Below are 21,714 nucleotides of genomic sequence, written 5' to 3'. Positions count from 1 at the left end.
GTTGAACAAGGTTTTCCTGGTGTTTTTCTGATGAGAGTTTCACCTTTTGGCCAAAATGTTCTTTCGGTGAGAATCAGTGCAAGGTATGAATTTGGAATCTTGTAGATGCCTGTCCTTTCAGTGTGACTTGTCCCTTCTTGGGTAAAATAATGTCCCTTTGATTTTTGTTTTAAACTCCTTCAAGCCAGTGACTCAAAACTTTCAGATTTACTGAGTTTGTATTGCTTTCAAATATTGAAACCATAAGATGATTTGCAATGCCAATGTGTTTACAATGATTAATACTGAAAAATTGGCGATGTCTTATGTAAAATACAACAAATGATGGGCCAGTGAAAAGGACACATTTAGAAAGTGAAAATGTCTTTTAAGAAAAATTGCAAAGACTGCCAAAAAAAAGAAGAACAGAAAGACTCAATCGATTAATAATAATATTTCCGTGTAGATTTACATTATTTATTTCTGAATACTAAAATGCAGCCTTCTTACCTCAAAACGGAATATTTATCAGTAATCAAGTAGTCAATATCCTTACCTCAAGCATAAACTGATCTACGATGTGTAGGTCAGATATCTGGCCATTAAATGACTGGTACGTTTTAATGTCATTTGCGGTTGGGACATACCTGCAGAACAAATTATAAATGAGAGTGCTATATAGTCCTCACATATAGTCCTTATTAGAAAACATTGTTAGAATCGACTTAAATTTAATAGCTAACAGTAAAAAATGTGTTACTGCACATAAAATATGTTCTGATGAGGCATTTATTTTTAAGCGATATCAATTTAATGAAGAACATATTAGTTATGCTCTTCTCTTTAAAAGTGCAGGATTGGTATAATATTATAAACATGACTCACTAGTTTACCGTGAGAAAACAAATTCAAAAAAAGTTTATAAGCCCTGACTTTCCTGTTTTAATCTTTCTTTTAGATCTTCTGCAGCCTGATTATCAAACAACGTTGTTCTACTAAATACAGTTTACAGGAATTTATGAATGAACAATATAATATTTTCTGCATTTTATGTGGTACTAACACATGTGAAAATTGATTGAATTTCTCGAGCCTAAAGTCTATGGTTAGTGGCATGATCGTGAATGTCCTGGGGAGAGGACCCGGCAAATTGGAGAGGACACTGACAAAGGTGCATGTTTGTGTGTTTCACAACCACTTTGCTGGTCTTCCTCCTGCCAAGAGCATAACTACATTTGTTTCGAGGGAGAAAGTAGAGACAGAGCACCCAGGTGTGGTTTCACCCAGAGGATGTGGAAAACTACACATGTTCTTTTCACTAATTTCAGAACTGTACACAATAGTGCCCTATGCAGAAATGTTATGGATTTCAGAATACAAAGAGATCAACAGCGCTTTTAACTGACCTCGATTACCTATTCCATTTTTTAGTCTGATACAATTCGGACAATTTATTCAAATGTATAAGTAGTTATATAGGAACTTTGTGAATTGAGCCCTCCACAGCTCAGATATTCAGCACTGGAGAGTGAAAACCTTTACTCGGCCTACTTAACTTTTCACTAATAATGTATTTCCTACCATTACTTTGCCACATCTTTGCTGCACTGGCTACGTTTACAGAGTAACACCATCCCTTCAGTCAAAGCACCAGGAAAACCACGTGTAAGGTAAGTATAAGGGAATAAAATGTTCTAAATTGAAAACGAAGAAACACACAAACATTGGATTTTTGGAGCAGAAGGCCTATATCAGACACTGTTAGCCCTGATCCACTTCAGTGTCTTTAATTAATTTGTCAACATTCCATTATTGTAATTTATATTCATGTATTTATGTTTATTTTACAGTTAGGGTTAGTATTACTATACAATATCCATTAATGATTAAAATACAATTGATTGCGGATTAAGGGGAAGATTTAAGAGCCCCTTGTGCCATAATATAGCCACATTAGCATCACTTTTTTGATGAATGATTATTGGAATCCCAAGACCCCCACTGAGTAATTACAGGAAGCCGGGGACCCAACCTAAACATTTCCAATAATTTGAATGGCAAAACAATGCATAACAAGTATAAAAAACAATAATTTATCAAACAAATAGACTAGTAAATAAATATTTTATTTAATTCACAAATATATATGAAAAATGTAATTGGAAGGTTGGATCTTTTGTAAATTCAATTGATGCAACTCATCATCCATAATTTATTCTGTTTGATGCACTTGCAGTGCTCCCATCAATCAATCTAAGGATACTAACTTCACTTTAAGCCTCCAATTTTAAACCCTTTCACATATGGAGAATGTTTTACATTTTTCAGGTCTACATTTTGCTTCATTTATATACACTTTAATAATTTGTCGCTACCAATGGAGTCTCTAGCTGGCAGAGGTATACAGCTTAGTCCAAGTAGGTACCACAATCCTAGTCAGGGTAAATTACATACAATCTAAATTATCCTGTGTCCTCCCTCTGGTAGCTTGGCACTGACCAGTCAGGCTTAACTTACAAGGCAATGTGAAAAGTATTTGTGCAATAACTCATGCAGTAACACAGTGAAAACACCACAAAAATACACCACCCAGGTTTAGAAAAATTGAAAATATTTATCTGAATAAAATAAGGTAAAAACGACAAATATTCAATAAGCACAAGTTGAAATATCATTTTTAAAATGTTTAAAAGAGTCTTAATTCTTGGAAATAAACAGTTGTCTCTTTGTTACACACAGTACCTGGAATGCGTCAAAAATAACTATGAACAGAGACCACAGAGGAGGAGATACGTGGGAAAATATGATGTTGCATTGAATTTTCTGACGTGGCCCAGACGATGCATTGTTTCCTTCCATGCTGCAACGGTTTTGCGTCACTTTTCGGTGCTCAGCCTTGGTTCCTGACTGTGATGCGGGGATATTTTGACACCTAGGGATGCGGGGGGAATCCTTGATGCGCTGTAAGAAGTCACGGGCGCTGCTTCAATCTGGTATTTGATGCGTCAAATTTTCACAAAGCAGGCGCTGCATCGAATTTTCAGTTGGAAAGTCGCTACTGCATCGTTCCGGTCTGCTTTGTGGCAATTTCTCGGTCGCAATGCAGGCTTCGCATTGATTTCGGCAGGAGGTGCAGCAATTTTAGACAGAAAAGGAGTTTCCTGAAGAGGTGAAATATTTTTGGCCTTGAGAATTCAGAAAACAGGAGGCAAGTTCAATTTAAGCCCTTGGAGAGCACTTTTGGGGAAGGCAGAGTCCTTCTCAGCAAAGTCAGAGGGAAGCAGGGTAGCAGGGCAACAGCAGGGCATCATTCCTTCTCTTCAACGCAGTCCAGATGAGTTCTTTGGGCAGCCAGGCAGCTCCTCTGACAGGCTGCAGGTGTAGGTCCAAAAGTGTCTGGTATGGTGGAGTCAGCGACCCAGTTTATATACTCAAAAATGTGTTTGAAGTGGAGGAGACTTCAAAGAGTTGTTTTGAAGTACCCAAGTTCCCATTTCAGTTCAGTCCTGTCTGCCAGGGTCCCAGTAGGGGGTTTAGAAGCCCATTGTGTGATGGTAGGCCACTGGCCTTTAAAATATATGTCAGGCCCTCCACCCTTCCAGCCCAGGAAGACCCACTCAATATGCAGATGAATGCAGATGTGACTGAGTGTCCCATGTTTGTGGATGTCTGGGTGAAATGCACATGGGAACTGTCAACCAGCACAGACCAGACGTCGATTGGAGACACACTGTAAGGCACAAGTGGTTTTACATTCAGAGAACTGCTTACTTTCTGAAAGTGGTATTTCTAAAATAGTAATAGAAAATCCACCTCAGCAGTAAGGAGGATTTTCCATTACCATTCTGGCCATTCTAAATATGACCTGATTACCCCTTTCAGATCAGAATATAACACTCAAAGAGTATATGAGAGAAGTCCTAATGCTAGTCTATGGAAGGAGCAGGCCTCACAGTAGTGGAAAACGAATTTAGGAGTTTTCCTACCAATACATATAAAACACATATGTAAATTTCCTCACTTTTACCTACATAGCACCCTGCCCCATTGGTTACCTAGGGCCTACCTTGGGGGTGACATATGTAGAAGAAGGGGAGTTTAAGACTTGGCAAGTACTTTGAAATGCCAAGTGGGAGTGGCAGTGAAACTGCACACACAGACCTTGCAATGGCAGGCCTGAGACATGATTAAGGGGATACCTATGTGGGTGGCACAATCAGTGCTGCAGGCCCACTGGTAGCATGCAATTTACAGGCCCTTGACACATGTAATGCACTTAACTAGGCACTTATAAGTAAATCAAATATGCCAATTAGGGACGAACCAATGTTACGATGTTTAAGGGAGTGAGCATACGCACTTTAGCACTAGTAAGCAGTGGTAGGGTGGGCAAAGTCCTAAAGCCAGCAAAAACAGTGTCAGAAAAGTGGAGGGAGGCAGGCAATAAGTTGGGGGATGACCACCCTAAGGCTGTCAGGTCTCACATTTGTTAATATAATTACACTTTTTAAGCAATCACAGGCCCCTTGAATAGGCTTGTGGATCTCCATGGCTCTCCAGACTGCAGGCTAAGAACCACGGTCTAGATCCCTTGTTTGCAAATTTAGGGCCTGATTTAGAGTTTGGTGGATGGGTTATTCCGTCACAAATGTAACGGATATTCTGTCGGCTGTATTACAATTTCCATAGGATAAAATTAAATCATAAAACGGCGAACAGGATATTTGTCACAGTTGTGACGGAGTAACCCCATCCGCCAAACTCTAAACCAGGCCCTAAATAATCTTGGTTCAAGTGCTAATATGCTGATCTCCCCACAATAATTATGTTTTTTGGGGTATATTTTTCAGATAACCCTGAAGTAAATTGTGACACAAATGTCACAGTAAAACTTCCTAATAGGCCAGTTGCAGAACACAGGAGACACAGAGCCTACTATTTCACCAACAAGTTTGACCAAGTAATGCAATCACAAGTCTTGGAAATGCAACAAATGATCAGTGCTGTGGGACATACCCTTTCAAGAGTGCAGTGGTAGCCACAAGGGCCAGCCACATCACATTGTGCACAAGTGAAGAAATATTCCTAAATATCTAGCTAAAGGGTGTCCAAACTTCTCTGTAGTAAGCTAATCATGGTCAATGAAAATTATTCAGAGCTGCAAATGCTCTTTGAATCTTAATCCTGACCACATCAGACAAGATTACATTAGTGGCCACCATATGCAAGATTACCAGCAGTGATCACCTCAGTGAATCAGGCATGGTTCTCTGCAGTAGTCAAAAAAGCGTTGCCAATAAAGAAAGGATCTACATGGGTAACACAAAACAGTCATAGCTGTAAGGCCTCTGGCAAGTTAACATTATAACTCTCCCCAAACATCAGCTCATGAGCTCTGACAATGCATGCATTTTGGTATGGAATAGTCAATTTTGGCAAACAACAATTCAACCAAGCAAAAGCTGGTTATTCTGGTTATTCATTATTCTGGGCTGCAGATAGAAGAGCTGCTTATGGGTAAGCTGGGGAGCTACCAGTAGCTCACAATCTACTCTTTGGAAAAGCCTGACCTAGCCAAGTGTTAAAATGTGAGCCAATAACATTCTAAAAAACATTGGCCCATATTTATACTTTTCTGTCCTGCATTTGTGTCATTTTTTGACGCAAAAGTGGCACAAACTTACAAAATACAGTTATATTTTTTTAAGTGTGTGCCGCTTTTGCTTCAGAAAAAATGACGCAAATGTGGCGCAAAAAAAGTATAAATATGGGCCATTGTTTTTCAGGTTATCACGCAAACCTTTATTAGTGCTTTGTTTGGGGACCCCTCCTTGTTTAAACCTCAACATGAGAGGTAAATATTGAGGATCATTTATGATTTTCTTAACCATGCTCTGAAACGTAGTCTTTACAAAGTAGCAAGAACTTAACTGTTTTTTGAAAATTAAAGTGCCCTTGTAAACATCATAAAAGCACAAATTTAGTTTTTGTTTGCATCCCCTTCCTTTTGATTGATGCGTCTATTTCCACAGTTGCATTATGAACAAGAGATGTGTCATTTTGCCATTAAAGAAAATTAGGCAATTGATGTGGAGGCTGGGAGCTAGATTAGCAGAGATTAATAACAATTAAAACAGTAAAGTCTTGTTTTCCCTGCACCCTTGGAATTTCCACACTAGGGTCACTGTATATTTCCAAATCTAAGCTTTCATTTACCACATTAAACCATTTTAGCTCAGGCTCAGTTCACTTGAATTTTTATGGTATGATAATGAATTTATAAAGGACACTGCTGCCCGTAAATAGGGTTTCCCAACGTTAGACCCGACACACATCAAACATGACCAACTGAAAAAAGCCTTAGAATAGAAAGACGTCAAGCATACAAGACAAGAAACGGCAGGTTGTTAAGGCTTTCCTAAAAGAGAGATGATTGTGGAGATTCCTGTTAGCAAGGGGAAGAGAATTCCATGGATAAGTGCCTTTGACCCGAAACTAGCGACCTCCCAGGCGTACTCTCTCAAAGCGAGGAACAACCACGTGCCTGAAACTGGCTGAGGACAGAGGACAAGTCAGATGGTAGAAGGTCATCAAACTTGCCAGAAAGGGTTCCACCTGAGATAACACAATTTTATTGGCTCTGCCCAGGGCTTTGAACTACACATAGATCTCCACAGGAAGCCAGTGTAGTTTATACAGCTAGTCAGAGGCAGGGCAGAAAAAAACACCCTGGATGCAGCGTTTTGGACTCTATGGACTTCAGATTTACTGGCTCCCAGGTATAAGATGTTACACTAATCCAAGCACGATGAAATGGCTGCCTGCACAATGACCGATGAATATCTAGGGCAAAAAAGTCAGGTATAGGTTTGAGACTACGCAAGAGACCGAAACATGTACCTGATACTGCTTTTGCCTGTGCTTCAAACATTAGATTAGAGTCCATCAAAACACCAAGATGTTTTTACTGTGGACTTGGGTAAGGGAAGAGCTCAATGAGGAGGACCACCAGTTTCTGTCCCTAACAAGGAGGTCTGTGCTGAGTCCCATGCTTTCTGTTTTATTGGCAGTCAGACTTAGGCTGTTGGAGTTCATCCACTTAGCTACAGCAAGCTTGTCTCTCCAAAAGAGAGCCAAGTCAGAGCTAGAATTATCTGAAAAAGAATGCACAAGCTGGGTGTCATCTGCATAGGATATCAACATGATGCCAAAGGCTTTTACTACTTGCGACAGTGGTTGAATGTAGATATTAAATAGAGTGAGGCTTAACACAGAGCCCTGCAGCACACCATGGCATAGAAAATGGGTTTGAGAACTGTAGGAGGGAACAATGACCTGGAAAGAACGCTCTGCAAGAAACGAGGCAAACCACTCCAAAGCAGTACCACCTATGCCAATCTCTCTTAGGCGTTGAAGTAAGATTTTATGACACACCATATCAAATGCAGCTTTTAGATGGAGCAAGACCAGGGTCTCAGGCCTATCCTTATCTAGTGTGCCTCTAAGACGTTCAGTGACAACAAGGAGGGGATACTCAGTGCTATGTCCAGTCTTAAAGCTGCTTTGTGAGCTAAGAACTGATTGCCTTCTAAATACTTAATTAGAATAGAATTCACAAATGTTTATGTCACATTATTAAAAAAAGACAGCAATGAGATGGGACAAACATGTTCCAGATTGGAGGCATCTAGGGTCACATGTATCAAACTTTTTTGCATTAGCAAACGGTGCAAATCTAAAAAATCATCCATTTGCAAATGCAAAAATGGGAAATACAATGTATGAAAGACATTGGCAGTGCGAAAATAAGGAATCGCTAAAATAGCGATTCTGTGCATTGCAAATAGCGACATGATTTAGCGAATCGCTATCTGCGTTACGCAAATTGCAAACTAGAATTGTGAATCGCAGATAGCGATCCACAAAATCATGATGATGTTTGCAAGATGCAGGTTGCGACATGCAAATTCTGTTTTGCAATGCGATGCATCAAAAATTTGCAAATAGCGAATATTCACAGAATGGCATTTTGCACATGCAATTTGCCACAAATTGAAATCATGTGGTAACCAGGTGCAACCTATATAAAGAGGCCTAGAATGACTCAACCTCTTTTCCACAATGGCTGCACTCTACGTGATGGTGAGGGGAATGAGGATCCTGGCAGGTTTGAGGATAGGAAGGAGGAGACAGGAGCGCATTTTCAGAGTGCGTATAACCCTTTTTGACCAGACAGAGGAGGACATTTATGAGAAGTACAGGTTAAGTTCAGCCATGATACTTGACCTGATAGCTGATCTACAACCCCTACTGCAGTGCACCATACATAGGACCAATAGTATACCCACCCATGTACAGGTATTATGCTCCCTGCACCTATTAGCCTCAGGGAGCTATCAAGGGGTCATAGCAGCAGCAGGAGGGGGTCTCACAGAGTGCCCTCTCACAATTTTTCAAAGCATTTCTCAATGCCATCCTGAGCAAAGTTCAACAGCATTTTAGATTCCCCAACACCCCACAGGAATTACTACAGACAAAATATGATTTATACCAGATTGCCCAATTCCCACATGTCATAGGTGCCATCGATGGGACACATGTAGCAATCTGTCCACCATTGGCCACCGAGTATGTTTTTCAGGACCGTAAGAACCATTATTCTATGAACATACAAGTGATTAGCAATGCCTCCAACATCATAACTGATCTCGGGCCAAATAACCAGGTAGCACACATGACTCCTACATCTTTCACCACAGCGGAATTCACACAGGCCTACTAGCTGGGGAGTTTGGCGAAGGATAACTACTAGGTGATGTATTGATGTAAATGTGACATCAGATATCACAAGTCCTCATTTTACTCTCTTTTCATTCCAGGAGACAGTGCCTATGCAGTGCAGATCTATATACTGACACCCTACCTGAGCCCTGCAATGCCAGCTGAGAGGAGGTACAATGCTGCACACTGGGAAACCTGCAGTGTGGTGGAGAGGACCTTCGGACTGCTGAAGAGTTGCTTCAGGGGCATCCATAAGAGTGGAGGTGCACTACAGTACAGCCCAGAGACTACCTGAAAATTGTGGCTACATGTGCTATGTTGCACAACATTGCAATGACAAGGGGCATACCTGTGGAATCCACGAAGCCGGACTCAGATGAGGATGGTCATCCCTTACCACCCCTTCACTCAGTAGACAGGAGCAGTGCAGCAAAGGGCAGGCAAAGTCATGCTGACATCACGCGCAACCATTTCTGATGTAAGTAATGACAACACCACTTCATTTTTATGAATTTATATAGTTACCGTCTTTATTACCTTGACTTCAAGTAACATATGTGTCAATATGACATAGCTATGCACTATAGCCAAAGATGTGCAAGTAACAGTGTCACACTATTAGCATCATAGTATAACTGTAGTGCTACACGTTAAGCTAGTCCGATGAAGCCCTCAACATTACTTCCTACGTCCACACACTCCATTTGAGTGTTCAGTGGCCTCGCTGGCACCTCTTGTAACCAGTTCCAAGACAGTACTGTGTCTGGTACTGCGACACCTAGGATCCATCACAGGGGCTGTAAGACTGCTGAGACTAGAGAGATCCTCACTATCCCCACCACCAAGTTCGCTATTTGTAGCACTGCATGCTGTCTGCATTGCATCCAGAACACTGGTTATTTGCACCAATCCCTGTGCAACGTCCTGACTGCAATGTGCCATCTCCACCTGTATGCCCACTGCAAGTCATGAAATCAAGGCAGTTGAGCTAGCGAGCCAATTGACCGATCTGCAGAACCCATCAAACCATCCCATAAATTTGTGATGGTGCCTACGGTGGCTGACACGCTCCTGCTGAATCTCAGTGCAGAGTTCCCTAATGGCAGGTGTCAACTCCTTTGTGTTTTCGGCTGCTGTTTGCTGTCCTTCATTCAGAGACTCCAACTGCTTGTGCATGGATCCCATGTTGTCATTGAGTGCATCCAACTGCTTCTGCAGTACTCCCATATTGTCATTGTGAGACACAAACTGCCTGTGAATTGACCTCATGTGTTTGCATCGCAGGCGCTGCACTTTCAGCATGGAAGCTTCAAGGCTGCCAAAGATTGATGGGCCCTCTCCTTCATCTGTGCACTGTCTTCCTGCATTGTGATTCCTCCTGAGGGGAGTTGACTGATGCTGGGGCAGGGACTGCTGTCTTCCTGTGGATCTAGCCTCTGGTGGTGGTGTGGGTAGTTCATCCGGCATTTCATGTGAGTCCAGGTGATACTCTGGGAGGGGTAACACCCTTGCCCTGCATCTAGTTGGTGCAATACTGAAGGAGTCACTGGTGTTTGAATGGGAGTGTGGCTATGTTTCGCCATCCCCAACACCTTCACCTTCTGCTGCGTCAGGGCCCGGGACATCTACAATGACAATGTGCAGCATGTCATTTATGAATATTTCACTAAATGTTGCACAATAATAATGAATGTACACTAACATCGTATCACTGTGAGTTGTTTGTGTTGTTCCTCTGTGTGGCTGAACACTAACTTCCTATATATGTGGGATTAGAACTTTAGGGGTGTGGACTACCACTCCCATGAGGCATTTTTGGGTTGGATGTAAGATGTGACATTGCCTACTTATCACAATACATCAAGCTAATAGCTATTTTCTAAGGGGCATTTGTTCATGCACATAGAGGAATACACATCATTTCTGCCCTTTCCTTTGCTGGTGCTGGGTGTCCCTGAGGTGTCAATGTCAGTGACACCACTGACAGCTTCAGGAAGCAGTGTGGACTCCACCATGTCTTCCAATGGTGTAGAAGGTGCCTGGGTGGGTGGTCCTCCTCCGTTGCTCCTTTAGCCTGCTGGCCACCCTCTCTTTGGCACGGGAACGCAAGTCATACCATCGCTTGCGTATCTCCTCAACAGAGCGCTGCATAACACCCACTGCACATATTTTTGTCTGGATTTCTGACCACAGTTTCCTCTTCTCACTCTCAGGTACCTGGAGTGAGTTCTTCCCAAAAGGTTTGTCATGGTTCCTTACCACCTCCTCAGTGAGCACCTCCAATTCCTGTTCACTGAATTTGAGCTTGCGCTTCCTGTCTCCTTTCTCCTTCACATTCCCATCATTGGCCATGTTGCTGTTTGGTCCTGGCTGGATCACACAACTGCCTCCCTGATGCTGGGCTGTATCTGTCTGCCTGCTCCTGTGGCTGTGGCCCCTGGAAACAGCATGGGCTGACTCACTTCCTGGTTGTGACGTCATCAGCCAGTTCCAGTTTGCCATTTTCGCAATTTGCAATTTTCAAATACTGAATCGCAATTTGTTCAGCCATTCGGTATTTGCAACCCGCGAATTGCGTTTGCAATTTTTAAGAAATTGCTATTACCAACTCACAATTTTGATACATCCCATTTTGCATTTCTAAAATTGCGATTTCTTAAAATTAGCTATTTAAGAAATGCAAACCGGGAGCTTGATACATCTGGCCCCTAGAGAGGATTTCCTCAGAAAGGGAATTACTTTGGTATGTTTCCATATTGCATGAATTCAAGCTGTTATCACACCTGAAAGCAAAAATTTACACCAGAAAAGGCTTAAGACTGGAAACTGTGTACTCTCATAACATAGAAGCAGCTAGAATACCGTTCTGATCGACAGACACACACGCCCACATGAAGGTTCAAATGCACATACTCCTTCTTGCTTGTAGGCAAGTACTACACATATTTGAACACTCTGCTCTTACCAGTTATGATGGTTTTCCTATACAGAAAGTTCTCATATACTATTATCTATTTCTGTCAAGCTTCAATTGTCCCTTTTTCCTTTAAGTCCTGTTTATCTCTGAGATTTCTCTTTTTCCTATTATCTCCTTTCCACATGTATTCTTATTCATTTATCTGCTAAGCATCTTCTCCTGTCCACCTGCTGACATTTCTTTGGATGTCTTTTATTTATGCTTTTAAATGTGTTCATATGTGTCATATATTTTCTGTTCTGGTCAATAACAGAGGCATATCGAGTGCAATCATTATAAAAACACATAGAGTTACAATTTCCATGCTACCCATTTTCACTGAAGCAAAATTATTCTCATTTAATTATCCCCAAGACTGAATGTTCCCGACCAGTTGTCTTTGTCTATAAACCCATTTTAGTATTTCTCTTTCATGATTACATTCACAGAATGAGGCACTTTCTCCATTATGCCACTTATTATTAAAAATATATGGTTTTAATGTGGGGATGGCTTTGTCAAAAAATGTATGAATTGCAAAAATGTATTTACCTCTTTCATTTTAGTTTAAAATGTTGAAGGTACAGCCCACTTCACCTGTCATGGGCTCCCTAAGCCACAAACCTCAACATAAACTCACTTTTTTCTGATCTGATCTGGGAGTGTCTTTTTATTCTTACATCATCCACATCACATATGAGACTCCATAACTTGTGGATCACATTTCTTTCTGTCACTGGCCTAAAGATCAATTAGAAATTGATATTCAGCATCTATCAGCCTACTGGTCCTGTTCCCACTCTAATCCATGAGACTATGTTGTCATGCTATCAGTGTAGACACCTCATTAGATAGAAGATAGTAACATTTCACACCAACCCTGCTCACAGGTTTCCTGCCTCATTGGCTGCTCTTAAACTGGTTTTAGCTGGAGCACCATGCTGCCAACGTAAGGATTGTACTTTAGATTCCTGTTTGTTAGAGAAAGCTGCACTTACTGCAAAAAAGGAAGAAGAACTTGATTTCTTTTCTGATTGCTTCCTGTCTGCTAAGAATTATTGGAAAGCTTTTTTTAAATGTCCCTAAAAATTGATTGATCCTGCTTTTTTCTTGTGCTGCACTTGTCTCAACCCAAGAACTTTATGACATGATACCTGTCTTCTAAAATAACATTGACAAAATCCAGAGCAAGATTTGCCTTTCACATTTTTCATTGTCCATCCTGGTCTTGTATAGGCAAGACAGTTCTCTGATGTGATCATTCATTTCAAATGACCCTTCAACTTTCTTGCATGAGCTCTTAACAGCTTAAATGGGGGTTGCCTCTATAAGGGTGCTTTACCCCATAATTTGCAGTTTCTATTTTGGATCTGCCTTTAAACAGTGTTTCACCCATACAGAAGAGGGTTGCCAAGGATCTATTGCTAATCTCTAATTTGTAGAATATTTATTTATCCAGAAAGAACAAGTGATGGACGGAATGCTAAACAATGTTAAACATTCACCCACAGTACAGAGATGTGGGCCTAAATCCATCTTTTTTTTGCTACCCATGCAAATCCAGTTTGTACCCAGCCATATGCAAATCAGTCTTGACCCTGTACCCCATGGGAACAGTCCTGCCCGAACTGTCAAGCCAGGTCCTCCCTGGACTGAAAACAAGCATCCTAGGACCAGTTTCAGGGAATCAGCCACGCTAGCTTGGTTCCAGTGGCATGGGGAGCAAGGGACCCACGTCTGGGCATACCCTTCCCACTTGGAGCAGCAAATGCAAAAAGAACAAGTGATGGATGGAATGCTGAACAATGTCAAACATTCACCCCAAGTACAGAGATCGGGCCTAAATCCATCGCTTTTTTGTTACCCATGCTATTCCACTTTGTACCCAGCCATATGCAAATCAGTCTTGACCCTGTTCTCCATGGGAACAGTCCAGCCTGAACTGCCAAGCCAGGTCCTCCCTGGACTGAAAACAAGCATCTGAGGACTGGTTTCAGGGTATCACCCTTCATCAGCCAAGCTAGCTTGATTCCAGCGGCATGGGGAGCAAGGGACCCACGTCTGGGCATACCCTTCCCACTTGGGGCAGCAAATGCAAAAAGAACAAGTGATGGACGGAATGCTGAACAATGTCAAACATTCACCCCCAGTACAGAGATCGGGCCTAAATCCATCATTTTTTTGCTACCCATGCCATCCCAGTTTGTGTCCAGCCATATCCAAATTAGTCTTGACCCTGTTTCCCATGGGAACAGTCCATCCCAAGTTGCCAAGCCAGGTCCTCTCTGGACTGAAAACAAGCATTCTAGGACCAGTTTCAGGGTATCAGCCAGGCTAGCTTGATTCCAGTGGCATGGGGAAGCAAGGGACCCACGTCTGGGCATAGCCTTCCCACTGGGGCAGCAAATGCAAAAAGAACAAGTGATAGACGGAATGCTGAATACTGTCAAACATTCACCCCCAGTACAAAGATCTGGGCCTAAATCCATTGTTCTTTTGCTACCCATGCCATTCCACTTTGTACCCAGCCATATGCAAATCAGTCTTGACCCTGTTCCCCATGCCACTGGAATCAAGCAAGCCTGTCCATCATTTCTGTTTGCTTTGAATATTTATTTATCACCTAAGACAACTAAGTTAATTGAAAATCATGTGGCAATGCAACTCTCAGTTTTCCTTCAAAGTTTGAATTGCCTTGTTGATTCTCAATCATCCAGAGATACAATTGGTGTTTCTTGCTATCTTGTATATGCCATCCAGAGTTTTCACTCTAAGAAGTCCAGTTAGGGGTATTGAACAAAGTCGAACACAGGTCAGTTTAAACTACATTTATTGAGAATGATATTGCAGGCTCTTTCATGTCATGGTTTAACTCCTTTTTGCAGGTTAATTCACAAAACGTTTTGTTACACCCACTTCATGTATACCTCTTCCCTACTTTGTGTGAAATCTTACTGGGGTCAGACATTAACTATCACTGCACAATATCTTTGCTGAACCTCCACGCAAGCTGATCTGCTATCATGGATCTGACTTTCATATCAGCGCTGATATTCTTACATTCTCCTTGAGCTCGTGAGCAGCAGTTTACTTGTAGAAGGTTTCAACATAGCCTCAGATGAATCGTTGATTGAAAGAGTGAGCACCAGAGTAAATTGAACACTAAAAAACTAATTATTGATTGAGGGAATCTCTGATGGGACCTTTATTACTACACTAATTTATGCACCCTTCCTCTCCCAGCTCTTAAAACTTCAGGCTCAAATTATTTTGATTGCCCAGTTATTTTTGTTGGTTGTATTCTCCTGCATCTTCCATCTGCATTGCCTTTGTAAACCCATGCAATGATAGTAAAGTACCATTCCATTACTGCCATCAATATATCTATGGTCTATATTTCTGTCTCCCTAACTATTCTTTGCTTTAACTTCAAAGCATTCAAAGTGAAGCAGTGAGGATGCTTTGAGAAGCCCCAAATCATGTTATGTAAAGCCCACTAGCACCAGTGCCAAAGCTGTAGCATACAGTGAAGATTTTCTTTCAGGTAATTAATATCTTACCCAAGTCATTGTATCGCCATTATCCTGCTTTTCTATGAAACAATCTTCAGATGTTCAGATCTTCTTTTTCACTGGGATTGTCCAATCTTCAGCTTTTCAAAATGTCTCACTTTAATAGGCAATGTTGCAAAGGTCAAGGTTTCTCAGTTCTGGTCCCTGCCTTTGGAAATCTCTTCCACTTTCTCACCATTTAGAACATAATCTTAATCTTTTTCTTTTTCACGGGACTCTGAACACGAAACATGGTTATTTTCTGCTTACGTATAGTTTGAGCATTTTGAGGTTCTTAAATTATGGGCAGACCCTACCCAGACTGGAAACAAGCATCCTGGGACTGGTTTTGGGGTATCACCCCTCATCAGCCTGGCTAACTTTAATCTGGTTGTGAAGTGAGCACAGGGCCCATGTCTGAGCAAATAACCTTCCCACCTAGGGCTACAAATGCAAAAAGAACAGATGATGAATGGAATGCTGAATCCAGACTCAGCCCTGAGTGATTGCCAGTGGCTGAAATTAATAAAAAAATTCCATCCATCACCTTGTTGTTTTTGCTTTTGCTGCCTTAGATGTATCAGGTATACCCAAACATGGGTCCTGGGCTCACCTTGCCACTAGATTTAAGCTAGCCTAGCTGATGAAGGATGATACCCTGAAACTGGCCCCAGTATGCTTGTTTCCAGTCCAGGTAGGACCTGGCCTGGCAGTTCTGGCTGGATTGTTCCCATGGGAAGCGGGGTCAAGACTGAATTGCATATAGCTATGTCCAAACTGGGGTGGCATGTTGGGTAAAAAAAACATGGTTTGGGATGTGGCCTGAGAGATTACCAGTGGCTGACATTAATTCAAGCATGCCATCTTTCACCTTGTCGTTTCTGATTTGGGCAGCCTGAATCAGAGTCTCCAGCATCCACATAAGCCCTATGTGTCAAGCAGGTTAGCAAAAATTGAATGTTCTATGAAGACTGTAAATTAACTTGATGGATAACGAGAAGAATATATTTAAATATATGTGGTGTGAGAGAGGAGCCATTTGAAACCTTTACCTAGCTAACAGCCAATGTATACACAGATTAGCCTTACAGGGTACTTTGTTGTTTGTGGCATGAAAGAATAAAATATGTTCATCAGTAATGATGTGCAAGAGAACACATTGTAACTTTGAAATTAAAAGGATTTGCTTGTGTGACCAAATGTGGTTGAAAGTGGTGAGCAAAAGAAACTATGTTGAATCTTAACAGAGTTGCAAACAAAATATTATACTACTTAACAAGGAAACACAAATACAGTAGTTTAACATTTACATATCGTTTAGTAATGTACACAGTTGTACTACATGGTTAAGGCAATTTAAGATTCTTAACTTTTGTTAATTTCTTTTATGATTGATGATTATCCAGAGCAATTTTGAATTTCTGTTGGTATGGACCAGCTCTTATGCAATTAGAAATGAATTCTACTTTAAAGTGTAGGAGGCTGGACTGGCTTGTAGTGAGTACCAAGGGGTACTTGCACCTTGCACCAGGCCCAGTTATCCCTTATTAGTGTATAGGGTGTCTAGCAGCTTAGGCTGATAGATAATGGTAGCTTAGCAGAGCAGCTTAAGCTGAACTAGGAGACGTGTGAAGCTACTACAGTACCACTTAGTGTCATATGCACAATATCATAAGAAAACACAATACACAGTTATACTAAAAATAAAGGTACTTTATTTTTATGACAATATGCCAAAGTATCTTAGAGTGTACCCTCAGTGAGAGGATAGGAAATATACACAAGATATATATACACAATAGCAAAAATATGCAGTATAGTCTTAGAAAACAGTGCAAACAATGTATAGTTACAATAGGATGCAATGGGGAAACATAGGGATAGGGGCAACACAAACCATATACTCCAAAAGTGGAATGTGAACCACGAATGGACCCCAAACCTATGTGACCTTGTGGAGGGTCGCTGGGACTATTAGAAAATAGTGAGAGTTAGAAAAATAACCCTCCCCAAGACCCTGAAAAGTGAGTGCAAAGTGCACCAAAGTTCCCCTAAGGACAAAATAGTCGTGTTAGAGGAAAAATGCAAGGAAAACACAAATCAGCAATGCAACAACGATGGATTCCTGACTGAGGGTACCTGTGGAACAAGGGGACCAAGTCCAAAAGTCACAAGCAACTCGGAGATGGGCAGATGCCCAAGAAATGCCAGCGGTTGGTGCAAAGAAGCTCTTACTAGGCTGAAGAACTGTGAATACTGCAAGAACGACAAGGGCTAGAGACTTCCCCTTTGGAGGATGGATCCCCCACGCCTTGGAGAGTCGTGCAAAAGTGTTTTCCTGCCGGATGGACGCCAACAAGCCTTGCTACACGCAAATCATGCGTTTGGCGTTTTTTGGACGCTGCTGGGGCCCAGGAGGGACCAGGAGGTCGCAAATTGGACCTGCAGAGAGAGGGGACGTCGAGCAAGACAAAGAGCTCTCACTGAAGCAGGTAGCACCCGGAGAAGTGCCAGAAACAGGCACTACGAGGATGCGTGAAACGGTGCTCGCCGAAGTTGCACAAAGGAGTCCCACGTCGCCGGAGACCAACTTAGAAAGTCGTGCAATGCAGGTTAGAGTGCCGTGGACCCAGGCTTGGCTGTGCACGAAGGATTTCCGCCGGAAGTGCACAGGGGCCGGAGTAGCTTGCAAAGTTGCGGTTCCCAGCAATGCAGCCCAGCGAGGTGAGGCAAGGACTTACCTCCACCAAACTTGGGCTGAAGAGTCACTGGACTGTGGGGGTCACTTGGACGGTGTCGCTGGATTCAAGGGACTTCGCTCGTCGTGCTGAGAGGAGACCCAAGGGACCGGTAATGCAGCTTTTTGGTGCCTGCGGTAGCAGGGGGAAGATTCCGTCGACCCACGGGAGATTTCTTCGGAGCTTCTGGTGCAGAGAGGAGGCAGACTACCCCCACAGCATGCACAAGCAGGAAAACAGTCGAGAAGGCGGCAGGATCAGCGTTACAGAGTTGCAGTAGTCGTCTTTGCTACTATGTTGCAGGTTTGCAGGCTTCCAGCGCGGTCAGCGGTCGTTTCCTTATCAGAAGGTGAAGAGGGAGATGCAGAGGAACTCGGCTGAGCTCATGCATTCGTTATCTAAAGTTTCCCCAGAGACAGAGACCCTAAATAGCCAGAAAAGAGGGTTTGGCTACCTAGGAGAGAGGAAAGGCTACTAACACCTGAAGGAGCCTATCAGCAGGAGTCTCTGACGTCACCTGGTGGCACTGGCCACTCAGAGCAGTCCAGTGTGCCAGCAGCACCTCTGTTTCCAAGATGGCAGAGGTCTGGAGCACACTGAAGGAGCTCTGGACACCTCCCAGGGGAGGTGCAGGTCAGGGGAGTGGTCACTCCCCTTTCCTTTGTCCAGTTTCGCGCCAGAGCAGGGGTTAAGGGGTCCCTGAACCGGTGTAGACTGGCTTATGCAGAATTGGGCACATCTGTGCCCAACAAAGCATTTCCAGAGGCTGGGGGAGGCTACTCCTCCCCTGCCTTCACACCATTTTCCAAAGGGAGAGGGTGTCACACCCTCTCTCAGAGGAAGTTCTTTGTTCTGCCATCCTGGGCCAGGCCTGGCTGGACCCCAGGAGGGCAGCTGCCTGTCTGAGGGGTTGGCAGCAGCAGCAGCTGCAGTGAAACCCCAGGAAGGGCAGTCTGGCAGTACCAGGGTCTGTGCTACAGACCACTGGGATCATGGAATTGTACCAACAATGCCAGGATGGCATAGAGGGGGCAATTCCATGATCATAGACATGTTACATGGCCATATTCGGAGTTACCATGGTGAAGCTACATATAGGTAGTGACCTATATGTAGTGCACGCGTGTAATGGTGTCCCCGCACTCACAAAGTTCAGTGAATTGGCTCTGAACAATGTGGGGGCACCTTGGCTAGTGCCAGGGTGCCCTCACACTAAGTAACTTTGCACCTAACCTTTACCAGGTAAAGGTTAGACATATAGGTGACTTATAAGTTACTTAAGTGCAGTGTAAAATGGCTGTGAAATAACGTGGACGTTATTTCACTCAGGCTGCAGTGGCAGGCCTGTGTAAGAATTGTCAGAGCTCCCTATGGGTGGCAAAAGAAATGCTGCAGCCCATAGGGATCTCCTGGAACCCCAATACCCTGGGTACCTCAGTACCATATACTAGGGAATTATAAGGGTGTTCCAGTAAGCCAATGTAAATTGGTAAAATTGGTCACTAGCCTGTTAGTGACAATTTGAAAGTAATGAGAGAGCATAACCACTGAGGTTCTGGTTAGCAGAGCCTCAGTGAGACAGTTAGGCACCACACAGGGAACATATACATGCACACCTATGAGCACTGGGGCCCTGTGTGACAGGGTCCTAGTGACACATACATATAGGCCACAAACCTATGAGCACTGGGGTCCTGACTAGCAGGATCCCAGTGACACATAACAACCATACTGAAAACATGGTGTTTTCATTATGAGCACTGAGGCCTGGCTATCAGGATCCCAGTGAGACAGTGAAAACAGTGACAAACACCCTGACATACACTCACAAACAGGCCAAAAGTGGGGGTAACAAGGCTAGAAAGAGGCTACCTTCTCACATAAAGGTCCTAGACATAGAAGGTAGCAGAATCTGAATATTTCATAATGACGATTAAGAGAATATAGAAGGTACTTGTTGACAAATCTTAGGTTCCGGGTGGTTGTGTTTCAGGTTAGGATTGCAGAGGGGTATCCTGCGGATGATATGCCATTGACAGCTTTTCAAACCATTGTCAGGAACTCGTAGATAAACCCTACTTTTGGTGGGAATCCAGTTTGGCTGAGGTGATTATATGTGAATCTAGTGGTGAACATTAGATATTAGTTCAGAGGAGAAAATACTTTATGGAATATGTTTAAGACTAGGCTGTTGTAGTAATCTAACACGCTGAATACTAGCAAGTAGATCAGTACTCACAAAAGAGAAAGCACACTGGATTGAGCTCTTCAAAGACGACTTGAACAGACCAGTACCAACCATCAAAGTGGGCTTCCAAGAAGCAAAGACATACTTCGACACACCACCCCACCACAGATAGAAGAAATCGTTACTGTCATCCAATCTCTCAAGTATGGAAAAAAATGCTGGTCAAGACAATCAGAATTTAGAAATATACAAAACAGATCCTGAAACATCAGTCACAATCCTACAACACTGTTTGTTTGTACAATTGTTTGGGAGGGAAAGAAAGTACCAGATGACTGGAACTAAGGCATCACCATTAAGACTCCAAATAAAGAAGCATTAACCAACTGTCTACACTGTAGGATTTTGATTGTGCAGACCACATAGACTTGTTCTCTCATGCACACTAGCATATGCAAGGAAAGACATCTCACCTCAACATATATGCACAGCCAGTGTATTCGAAGATCAACATGAAGAAGTCAGAACCTATGCCACTCAACATCCCACACACTTCACTTGTCAAGGTGGATGGAGAGGTCCTAGCCAAGACTGAAGAGCTCACCTATCTAAGCAGTTTTATCAGTAATGATGGAGGGGCAGGCAGTGACATCAAAACCAGACCAAAAATGTCCAGGAATGCCTTCAGAATGCTGACCAATGTTTGGCCATGCCAGTACAGCATTGACCCCAAGCAAAGGCTTTATCGGAGCTGCATACTGTTCACACTCGTGTATGGAGCAGAAAACACTGGTGGATGATATAAAGTGACATCACTGTCAATGTTCCACACTAGAAATCTAAGAAGAATTGTGTGCAGTTTTTGGCCACAAACATCTCTAACCAGAAACTGCTCACAAAATACAAAAAAGAGAGCATGAAAACCATCATTAGGTAAAGAAGATGGAGATGGAAAGGACACACCATCAGAAGAGAACAAGGCTTAATCATATAAAAAAACTGCTCTCCACTGGACCCTAGAAGACAAATGAAAAAGAGGCAGGCCAAAGAACATATGGAGGAAAGCGGTGCAAACAGAAATAAAGACCCTGAACCCAGCCAGGGTACTATACCGAACCTCACCTAAAACAGACAGAAGATGTGGTCCTTCATTGCTGCCCTACATGTCAGAAGGCATGAAGCCGGTATTTTACCTCAATATCTATACATTGTGATGAAGGATTCCATCTCTATAGAAGGGCTAAACATATTAATGAGTTTGTAGCTGTGGAAAAGAAATTCAGGGTGTGGAACATAGACTGAAGTAGGTACAGAAGTTGAAGGAAGGTAAATAATATCAATCATTCAGATTGACATTAGGAAATTTGATTCCCTCAAGTGATAATTTGCTATTGGTCTTCATGAGAAGTCTGATAGAAAAGTAAAAAGATGATTTGTGTCTTTTGTCATTGTTGAACTTTTTTTGCTTATGCAGGGTCATCCCCAATCTTTTTGCCTCCTGTCTTCTATTTTGTCCGACCT

General features: G+C 42.6%; 1 protein-coding gene across 1 annotated transcript in view; it reads right to left on the bottom strand.

Moving 5' to 3' along the window:
- Positions 1 to 21,714, bottom strand: part of LOC138303991 (uncharacterized) — a 692,211-nt gene that overhangs the window by 79,451 nt on the left and 591,046 nt on the right. The window contains exon 9 of the mRNA XM_069243614.1: positions 536 to 626. Within this exon, the coding sequence (XP_069099715.1) occupies positions 536 to 626 (91 nt within the window). The remainder of the gene's footprint in view (positions 1 to 535; positions 627 to 21,714) is intronic.

Source organism: Pleurodeles waltl, chromosome 7, assembly GCF_031143425.1.
Source record: "Pleurodeles waltl isolate 20211129_DDA chromosome 7, aPleWal1.hap1.20221129, whole genome shotgun sequence".
Lineage (NCBI taxonomy): Eukaryota > Metazoa > Chordata > Amphibia > Caudata > Salamandridae > Pleurodeles > Pleurodeles waltl.
Note: the sequence above shows the minus strand (reverse complement) of the source record. Positions and strands in the feature narration are given on the sequence as shown.